The 10938-nt window shown below is 36.8% G+C and overlaps 1 protein-coding gene across 2 annotated transcripts; it reads right to left on the minus strand.

Annotated features, from left to right (window-relative positions):
• Positions 1 to 530: 530 nt before the first annotated feature.
• On the minus strand, positions 531 to 9384 carry LOC129870869 (uncharacterized). 2 transcript variants are annotated; one of them, XM_055945749.1, is made up of 3 exons: positions 8886 to 9384; positions 8373 to 8515; positions 531 to 670 (listed from the first exon to the last, which is right to left on the minus strand). In XM_055945749.1, exons 1-3 carry the CDS (start codon positions 9098 to 9100, stop codon positions 654 to 656), a joined length of 375 nt encoding a protein of 124 aa, XP_055801724.1. In that variant the 5' UTR covers positions 9101 to 9384; the 3' UTR covers positions 531 to 653. The 2 variants fall into 2 exon arrangements, with proteins under 2 accessions (XP_055801724.1, XP_055801723.1); XM_055945748.1 differs by lacking the exon at positions 531 to 670 and having other exon boundaries at positions 8150 to 8515.
• Positions 9385 to 10938: the final 1554 nt, after the last annotated feature.

Raw genomic sequence — 10938 nt, forward strand, 5'->3', positions numbered from 1 at the left:
GTCCTCCTTCCCTTTCCTATTACAATTCTTGAATTTCTCCATATTTTAGGCCACTAGCTCTTGACTATTTTCCATAGACCGACCCCATAAGGGCTTCTAACTTCCTTAGTGATCCATAAGTCTTCCATTGTAAATCTGGAAACTATAGCATACTTCCACAAACCTTGTTCCCCAGAGAAAAACCTTCAAAGCCACTTTAAGAGGAGGCTTTGATTCTGTACTTTGAGGTTCTTTATGTCCATTCCTGTCACGACCCACTTTTCATCAGGTCATGATGGCACCTACTATAACTCTCTAGTAGGTAAGCCAACCCGTCAACCCAGAACTTCAAGTAATGTGTTTGAAGGCAAAAACTATGTAAGAGCATTGAATTATAAAAGTAAACAGAATGAATAAGCGGAAGTAAACCAAAACATGTTTTAAACAACTAAAGATCCCTCCCAGAACCTGGAAGTCACAAGTACAGAGCTGCTATAAAATAAAATATGAGTACAAGTCCCGAAAGTGGACCAAAAAGATATAAAACAACTGACTAGTCTCAGAAGGCAAAAGACGGGCCATCCTTTCTGAAGGAGACAAAAGTGATCCAAAAACGCTAAGTTATCACCCTAGTCTCCGAATCTGACTACAACAAGATCGATCTATTCGTGACACTAGCTGGTGCTCGGTCCTGCATCACGAAAGTAGATGCAGAGTGTAGTATGAGTACCAAGACAACAGGTACCCAGTAGGCATCATAGGCCGACTGAGCAGAAAAGGTGAAAACAATATGAAAAAGAGGAATAAGCCTAAATAGGAATCAACATAAGCATCTAAAGTGAAAAGAGTACTATCTACGAGAGTTACAGCTAACTATACCCAACTAGGCCCCCATAAGCCCAGCCGGGACACTCGTACGCAAGTTAAATAAAAACTCGAACGAACCCCCATAAGTTCGCCGAGTACACAGAATAGCTACAACTACCAAGGCTACGAACCAAGAATATGCGATGTCAGGAACCGAAGTACTGTATCATTTCCAAAACCCAGAATCTCCAAGAGTCAATCGATCTAGGGGTGACTTAGGGGTCGAGGCCGAGACTGGGACCCAGATGCTCGCCCAAATATTCAAAGTGGCCAAGGCCGGGACTAGGTACCCGGATGCTTGCCATAATACATAAGTGCGGGACTGGATACTCGAATGTTCGCCGTAATACATCGATACGGTCGAGGCCGGGACTGTATACCCGGATGCTCACCGTAATACATCGGTATGATCGAGGCCAGGACTGGATACCCGGATGCTCATCATACTAGCAAGTCAGTGGAGGCCGGGACTGAGTACCCGGATGCTCCCCGATAATTCAGAACGGAGGCCGGGACTGGGTACCCGGATGCTCACAGATAATTTATCCCATGGTGCCGAATATATCCTTTCCAACTAATCAACAACAGTACCGAGAATTTCCTCCACAATGTGTCAACTGATATGCCGCCAAAACTTGAACCGGAGCCGAAGCCAAACGATCATGAATTCTAGTATTGGCAACGCATCTCAAAAGTTATGACTATACCGAGTTATGGGTGGGAGTGTTATTAAGAGCAAGGGTATCGCCTAGCTAAGGCCAACTACTAGGCACTAGTCCGCTACACCATTCTACAGGGATCTAAGTCCACCGGAGCGACACCGGGCATATAAAGCAAGTTTACATCCTATACTAAGGCCAACATACTCCACAGTATCAACAACATGCTCATTCAACTCTCCTTATAATACTAACAAATAACGATAAGATACGCATGCTTCTAAATACCTGAAAAACCTAATAACAAGTCTAAAACATGATTTCTAACACCTATACTAAGGCCAACATACTCCACAGTATCAACAACATGCTCATTCAACTCTCCTTATAATACTAACAAATAACGATAAGATACACATGCTTCTAAATACCTGAAAAACCTGATAACAAGCCTAAACCATGATTTCTAACACCTATACTAAGGCCAACATACTCCACAGTATCAACAACATGCTCATTCAACTCTCCTTATAATACTAACAAATAACGATAAGATACATCTGCTTCTAAATACCCGAAAAACCCGATAACAAGCCTAAAACATGATTTCTAACACTTGAGATATACAATTAAACTACCCAACCAAAATCCCAACTATTTCAACATGCTTTCACACATTCCAACTCAATCTAAAGAAAGGTAAACCGTAGCCTACCTGTAGGCCAAACACGCGGGCTCCAAATCACTGTGCTGGAGCTTTTCCCTTTCGAACGGCCTCGGAACGCTACCAAGCTGTCAAAAATAGAACCACAACATCGATACGGTCGTTTCGACACTAATTTCATAATTTTTGGAAATGGACTAATTTTTGGGTCGAAAACGGGAATTGTGGGAACCACATACGAAATTCCGGATTTGACCCCCAAAACTGGTTCTAAACGTCAACCCAAGCTCAAAAATCAGATTTATAATACAATTCGGGGTGGGAAATTACGCAAGACGATCAAACAACCAAAACTCATAAATTCGGACTAAAGGACCAAAAATGGCAGCATCGAAATCAGTAGATTCTGGAAATACGAGACTCTTTCAACCCAAACAAATTGCACTATGATGATCCTTGCTAAAAACCCCACAATCTAGCCTCAAGAATCACTCAAAACGAAGTTATATTGACCAAGATACACTCCTTCAAAATTCAATAAAAGTTCATTCCAAAAATCACTAAATCTGCAGCTAAAAATTAATTTATTACCTCGAACGACGTGCCAAAAACAGATTCTAAAACTTCCACAATGTTCTCCTTAAATTTGCACGCAAGATAGCCTCTGGAATCACCCAAATCGGATTTATATTGGTCAAGAAATAACTTGTCAAAGTTTTTCAAAAATCCATTCCGAAAATGGATACTGCTGCAAATAAAATCACGATTTTTACCTGAATCGAATGCTCCAAATCAGTTTTCAATCTCTCCAATGCGTTCTCCACGAAAAACCTCACAATTTTGCCTTTTGAATCACCCAATTTGGAGCTCTAGAACTCAAGAAATGAGGGTTCAAAGTTGAGGAGAAAAATCTGAAAATCTGGTGCAAAATCTGCACTATTGCACCAGATTTTTCTAGTTTTCCATTATTTAAAGTCTCCGAATGGACCCTCGGAATTCGTTCGGAATCCGATAAAAATAAACCAGATATGCTACCCTACTAAATTCGATATTTCGGACTCAATGGCGCATTCAGAATTCTCATACGAGGTTATTATAATAAAAAGTGGGTCCCACATCCAAGAGTTATTTTAAGTCATATTTCACAGCGGGCCTCGATATTAGTCCGGAAGTCTCAAAAAGCGAACGAAGGGTCGTTCTAGACTAAAATCAACATTCCGGAACTAACCGCGCTGTCAGAATTTTTATTCGAGCGCATTTTCCAAGAATGTTGACCAAAGTCAACTATAGGCTAAGTTTCAAAGTCAAAAGCGCCAAATAGCCCCAAACTCGTATCGATTGACTCGATAGTTATTCCAACAGTGCTACTAGCCTAATTTGGTCATTCCGGAGCTGATGGAACCATCAGAATTTGAATTCGAGATTTCGTTAGCCCAAAACTCAAAAAGTCGCAACTAAACTAATTTAGGCTTTTAAAATACCAAAATGGACTCGGGACCTCTAAAAATTCAACCAACACTTCTTCTAGACCAAAAACCATCTCCTGAATCCAACGGAGTTGTCAGAATTCCATTCCGAGCATCGAAACTCCAAAAGTTGACCAAAGTCAAACCTTGGCTTAAAGTTCCTCAAATTCTCAACTCACGGCCTCAAATCTTCGTTACAGCTCCAAAACTGATTCCATAAAGTCTCCTAACCCAATTTCAACATTTCAGAGCTGCTGGAATCGACGGAATTTCATTCCGAGATCTGTAGCTCCGATTGACCCCAAATACCACTTTTTAACACTTAAAGCTTATGAAACTCAAAATTTCCAAGGACTTAACTTTTCATAGGATTTTCTAAAAATCAACACCCGATAACAATTAGAAATGACTCGGGGCATCTAAAGGGAGGGGTAAAATGGTCATTTTACAAAAATTCCAAAAATGACCTTGAGGGTCATTACAATTCCACCTTCTTTTTTATTGTTGATCACAACATCCCATTTCACCAAGTGATACTTCTTTTTCCCCTCTCCATTTCCTTGCCAAAAAAGTTCTAGCTTCTTTAAGATACTCCTTGGCAGAGGAAAAAGTGACATCATATAACTTGGCATAGCATCAATCACAATATTGATTAAAGTCAAACTTCCACCCAAAGATAGGTATTGGCTTCTCCAATTTACCAACTTCTTTTCACACTTTTCCACCATTGCATTTCATATGTTCTTGGATTTACTTTTTGCTCCCAAAGGCACCTTAGATAGGTAACCAACTTCTTTTCACACTTTCCACCATTGCATTTCATATGTTCTTGGATTTACTTTTTGCTCCCAAAGGCACCTTAGATAGGTAACCAACTTCTTTTCACACTTTCCACCATTGCATTTCATATGTTCTTGGATTTACTTTTTGCTCCCAAAGGCATCCCTAGGTAGGTAGTAGGTATCTCTCCCACTTTACCTCTTAGGATACCAACCAAACTGTTGAAATCTAGAACTTTATTCACTGGTTAGACAAAACTTTTGCCCCAATTTGTGTGTAATCCGGAAATAGCTTCAAATAGAATAAAAATGATCCTTAGATGCTTCAGTTTCTCTTTCTCTGAACCACAGAACACTAAGGTGTCATCAACATACTGTAAATGGGAGATGTTTAAGCTCAAAATGTCACTATCATTCATCAGAAACCCCTTGATCCTGTTATTTGATGGTGTTTTTTTAAACATATCACTCAATACTCCCATAGCAAGTATAAAGAGGAAATGGAGAGAGGATCCCCTTACCTTAATCCTGTTTCAGAGTGGAAGAAACCAGAGGGGGTACCATTAATTAATACTGAGAATTTTACTGTACTCACACAGTATTTCAACCAGTTTATCCACCTATTTCCAAATCCCATCCTCTCAAGTGTATTCCAGAGAAAGTTCCAATTGAGGTGATCAAAAGACTTTTTTATATTCAATTTACATAGAATCCCAGGGACTTTAGTTAAGCTCCTCACATCCACATATTCATTGGCAATAAGTATGGCATCCATGATCTTTATAAAAAAAATGTATGACATCCATGATCTACCTACCCTTAATGAAAGTCACTTGATGTCTATCCACCAGCTTGGACATCACTTTCTTAAGACTTTATGGATCTTGGATATGATCTTATAGACACTGCCAATCAGGCTAATGGACCTGAAATCTTTCAATTCGGATGCACCCATCTTTTTAGGGATCAAATCTATGAAAGTAGCATTTAAGCTTTTTTCAAAGTAGCCTTGACTATGGAAATTCTGGATGGCAGCTATTACATCTGTCTTCACCACCTCCCAACACTATATGTAAAAAATGCCATAGTAAAACCATCTGGGTCAGGAGTCTTATCTCCTGCACAAGCAAACACACATTCTTTGATCTCCTGTTCTTCAAACTCACTCTGCAGCAATAAGTTATCTTCCTCATTCAACATAGCTTATTCGCTGGGGCTGAACTGAGGTGTCTAGTATTCATTCTCTCTTCTCTCTATAAAGGTTTTGGAAGAAACCTTTGATCTCCTCCTTGATCACTGCTGCCTCAAATACAATAGCCCCATTGATCAAAAGGCTATCAATCTTATTGTATATTTTGTGAAAATTTGTTGTTCTGTTGAAAAATGTTGTATTTTTATCCCCCCTCTTTCAACCATACAACCCTCGATAAAAGGGCAGTCCGGTGCACTAAAGCTTCTGCTATGCGCAGGGTCCGGGGAAGGGCCTGAGCACAAGGGTCTATTGTACGCAGCCTTACCTTGCATTTCTGCTAGAGGTTGTTTCCAAGGCTTGAACTCGTGACCTCCTGTTCACATGGCAACAACTTTACCAGTTACTCCAACGCTCCCCTTCCATACAACCCTCGATCTTCCTGTACAAAGTTCAAAATCGCACCACCCCTTAACTCTCATATAATTTCTCAGTTTGCAACCACCAATTTTCGAATTTAAAATAATACAATGACCTCTCCCAATTTCCACATTCTAGTAACAACGGATTGTTTAATTTTCTTGAAGGATACTTCCCATTCTTCTGAGAATAGGAACCTATCTAGTCTTGTTGTTGCGTCATGTCTGTCTCCTTTTCTCCATGTAAAACTACCCCCGATAAATGGTGGATCTCTAGTACCATATCCTCAATGAAGTCTGAGAAATCTTCCATGGCTTTAGTGGTTTGATGCAGCTTTTCTTCTCAGAAGGGAACCTTACAACATTAAAGTCCCAGCAATCACCCAAGGACCATTAAATAGTCTCCTTACTGCTCCCAGCTCCCAGCTCCCACCATACCTCTTCCCTTTCCTCTCTGTTGTTTGGGGCATAAACACCTGATAAGTGCCAGCTAAAATTCTGAGTTTTTGCCCAGGAATTTAATAGTGATGTAATAAGCCCCTATTTCACAATATTTTTCCCCTATACCAGTTATCTAATTAAAAAATTGAATTAACTAACTTAAATTTCGTGACCAATCAAATGTCATCACATAAAATGAAATGGATGAAGCAGGGATTGGATTATTTGTAAACAAACAGTTAATGTTTTGTGGAAACATTGTTCTACTATTTTAAAATTCTGATTATTATTGTGCTATATTCAAAAAAATCTGGATCTTATAGTCCTATGTTAATACTACACAATTTAACCAACAAAAATGCAATTTCATTTGGTACAAGCATAAACTTTTCAATGGCATGTTCTGATATGAAGACTAAGGGTCATTTGGCCATTGATATAAAATCATATGAGATGAAACAGAAGTTTTGTTTGGATGTGCAATTTGTATTTCATGCTCATAAACGTAAAATCCATTAATTTGTGAAAACTATCGAAATAGTCTCAATTCTTTATACAATCTTACCGAGTAAGCAAAAGTTCATATCAAAAGTGTAATACACTATTACAAAGCTATTCAAAAAAAATACAACGTTTATTTATCAAACTTTAGTTCAATAGAAAAAAGTATTTCCTCCGTTTCAAAAAGAATGGACTATTTTGACTTGGCATGGAGTTTAATAAAACAAAGAAGACTTTTTCATCTTGTGGTTCTAAACTAAAGTTATGTCAAATGTACCAAAATATCCTTTAATCTTGTGGCCTTAAACATGTCTCGTGAAAAGTTGAAATTAAAGTTTTACCAAAACAGGAAAGGGGTCATTTTTTTGGAACAAATTAAAAAGGAAAGGAGGTCATTCTTTTTGAAATGGAGGGAGTAAAATAGATTAGAAGTTGTAGTCTAAGACTCTTTAATGTAATTTTCCCACAAAGTACAGACAATCTTCTCATGTTGAGCATGCATTTCTCAATCAGATGACTTAGAAGATGAACCAACACTGTTACTTTGAACTGTTTGTTGGTAAATATCATTAGTAATAATATCAACTATAAGTTTTGTTTACATATGAAATAAATGGTTGGTAGATATAAAATGACGAATTTTCTTTTTACAAAATATAAACTTGTGGGTCAATTTTTGTATTTGAAAAATGTGAAATCATGATATGAAATTCTCAAATCAAGTTTTTTTTAAAAAATGGGATTTCATCTCATGATTTGAAATAAGGTGACGAAATCAATGTCTAAATGCCTATTAAGTTTATTTAACACTTCATCCTCTTGAATGGCTATATCTAATAGGTTTTCAGTTAGATCCGACAATGATAGGTTTTTAGTTAGATCCTACAATGATATCAGATAATGTAGAGTTCCCCTGATTAATTCTATGAAAATCTAGAATTAAAGTCAACAATGCAATTTGTTAAGAAGGAAAAATAATATAAAAGTAAACTTAACTAATGATATGCATAATCATTATAAAGTTGCATAAATTGAATCCTAAATCGCTCCTTGTTCATCTTCTTTTTTTCATTTCTAAATGATATGTTGATGTCATTCTTCAAATCAGGTGCAATAGCAACAACCACATTACACTTATATCTACATGAACTTAGTTCTACTTCTTGTTTACTATAAGAGCGTGGATGATATAAATCAATATGATTTCAATATTTAGTCATCGCAGAACACCAAGACAAGACAAATTCTAGCAGATCAGTTGTCCAGTGCAGTTTGCTGATCAAAGTAACATGCTCATCTCAATAGAGAGATTGTTTTTCTAGTTAAAAAATAAAGTCATCCCTCTTGAACACTATTTCTTTCGCACAAAATATTCTTTAAAAAAGGTTAGCAGAAATTAGGAGCTCACCATTGGACAAAGCAACCCGTTGTACTGGCCTGGTCCACAAGAACCAATATCTATTCCAATCTGTCTCAATTTCTGCTTCAGTGCCATCTCGTGGTCTGACTCCGCAATATCCTCCTTTGGGTCTTCCAGCATTACCCCAGAAACTGAAATTATATAAACAATATTTTAAAATAACAAAGGTGGAAATTTTTCATGGAAAATTTTCGAAATCTTTCAACGAAAAATCAAAATATGTTTGTTTAAGTTTATTCACGAAGCTTTTGCGGAAAAAAGTTTGTTAAAAGTGATTTTAAGGTTTGATGTTCCATTAACGGAGAAATCTTCAAACAAACTACAAATATCCAAACACATTTCTATTTTGAGAATGTCTTCTTCTTTTAACATAAAGCTTTTTATTTCTAACTATTGTGCAGACGGTACCTAAATAACAGATTCAAAAACATTGCGAAGTTTATACAAGAGAGGTTAAAAAATGAATGCCTCGACAAATAATATAAAATTGCAAAAAGGTACCTGGTGGAGGAATTCGTTGGGGCCTGTATGAGAAGCTTGAAGTTCCGCGGTTTGGGGAGATGGGCCTTGAAGCAAATGCTGAAAAGATGAGTCGCAGGAATTGTCTTGTGTATTGTTGGGAAAGTAATGAATGGCTTGTGGAGAAAATATTTGGAGACCATGACAAAGTTGTTAGAGTTATTCAGTACAATTCTGCGATAAGGAAGAAGAATCATTCCTGCTAATTTTCAACAAGACAAACAGCAGTCATTCGTTAGGGATTAAGGAAGGGTTTTATGATTTCTGATCTACTTAGGACAAAATGATCAAATTGGTATTAAATGTATATGCCCCCTTCACAACAATAGTCCCTGATATATACAAAAACTGGTCATGTTTACTTCTTGCAACTCTCAACTCCCAAAACTTCAGTCAAACTTGAACGAGTAAAAGAAAAAAATTAATTATTTTTAATATATTGAATAAGTTAAAAAGGAAGGGAGGGAGAAGTAATTTGAAGAGGTTTTGTGAGACGGTATAAATTCAAGCACAATCATGTTTTCAAGCCTATAATATAAGTTGACAAAGAGTTAATATGATTTTAAATTTGCATTACATGCACTATCTATTCATATTATTTTTATTAACGAGATCATGTGCTGGTTTAGTCTTTAATAGAGGATAAGATTCAAACAACACTTTTTAATAATTATGTCTAAAAGTAAAACTTCTTTGAATCTACTAACAATTCTTATATTATTAATAATCGATTAGATCATGTTAACCTCAGCTAGGGTTGCTTATCGGACGGATTGGATGAATTATTATGCTTAACGATTTGACTTAACGGTTATCGACTTTTAAAAGTACTAATCTGTTATTCAACCTATAAGATATCGGTTAGTTCGGTATCGAATTAGCAATTATTGAACGGTTGTCGGGCGGTGTATCGGTGGTAACAACATGTAAAATTTCTGTCATTTACTACAATTCCCCTTCTCAAAGGGTATGCACAATGTAAGAAGTTAGTTAACCAGATATGTGAGCAGATTAACAACAAACTGCCACTTAAACTTCACAGTATATTCATATATAGCTACAACCACCGTGACAGTCAAGAAGAGTACACACAACTTAACACTCATCTTGGTAAAATGTAGCTTCAATACAGAGGAAAATCTTGACATGGCAGAAAAGCATATCACTAAGCTTTGAAGATTAAAGAAAACAAATTGCACTTGAAATAAACACTTCAGGGCCTCTGATTAGCTAAGTGGAGCATTTGATGGAAGATAAAATAGAACTGATACCAATGATGGGAAATTGAAGGGGGAAAACAGAGGAAATAACTTGTTTAAACTGCATAAATACCTCAATCACCTTCGTGTAAATAGTTAAGAGTATTATTTGAAGCTTCAGGAGAAGAAATTAAAAAATCAGAGGCAATACTATGTGTAAATGGCATAAATACGTCAAACACAATCATGTTAGTTGGGCAATTCATCCTAGTTTGAAAATATTTAAACAAATGCACCAGCTATACAAGCTAACAAACTAAGCTCGCGCTTCAAAATCAACCCAAAGGAATAATTTTTAACCAAAAAAATTAACCAACTAGGTTTGGTGGAGAAGAAGACAAGTGGCGCCACCTCTTGGCCTCGCAAGAGAAAATGAGAGATGATGAGACAGAGGCGGCAAGCAGTAGGGCTGCTTCAGTGCTTCTCTTATTTAGGTCTAGGTAAGTAAAATTAGTAATTTGGATTTTAGGGTATAGTAATAATGTAATATAGTTGCTGACTTGTTGTTGCTGGGCTTGTACTATAAATGAGTTAGGCCTGTTTAACTGAATGGGCTTAGCCTGTTGAGGCTTATTTTTAGGTTTACAAATTATAATTATCAATATCATACATATTTTATATGTTTAGGGATAAAAATATATTAAAATATAATAAATTATTAACGGATTAACGGTTTACCCAATAACAAAATTGAGTAATTCGTCCTCCACACCGATAAGCCGTTAATTATAAAATTTAAATATATTCTCCACCCGCTAATCCGATAACCCAATATC

This window comes from Solanum dulcamara, chromosome 10, assembly GCF_947179165.1.
Source record: "Solanum dulcamara chromosome 10, daSolDulc1.2, whole genome shotgun sequence".
Taxonomy (NCBI): Eukaryota; Viridiplantae; Streptophyta; class Magnoliopsida; order Solanales; family Solanaceae; genus Solanum; species Solanum dulcamara.

What these genes read in the sequence shown, in the direction of transcription:
- LOC129870869 (XM_055945748.1), bottom strand. Translation starts at nt 9,100, where the DNA reads ATGATTCTTCTTCCTTATCGCAGAATTGTACTGAATAACTCTAACAAC. An exon ending in CCAACGAATTCCTCCACCAG is followed by an intron (nt 8,516 to 8,885) that starts GTACCTTTTTGC and finishes ATATAATTTCAG; the next exon opens with TTTCTGGGGTAATGCTGGAA.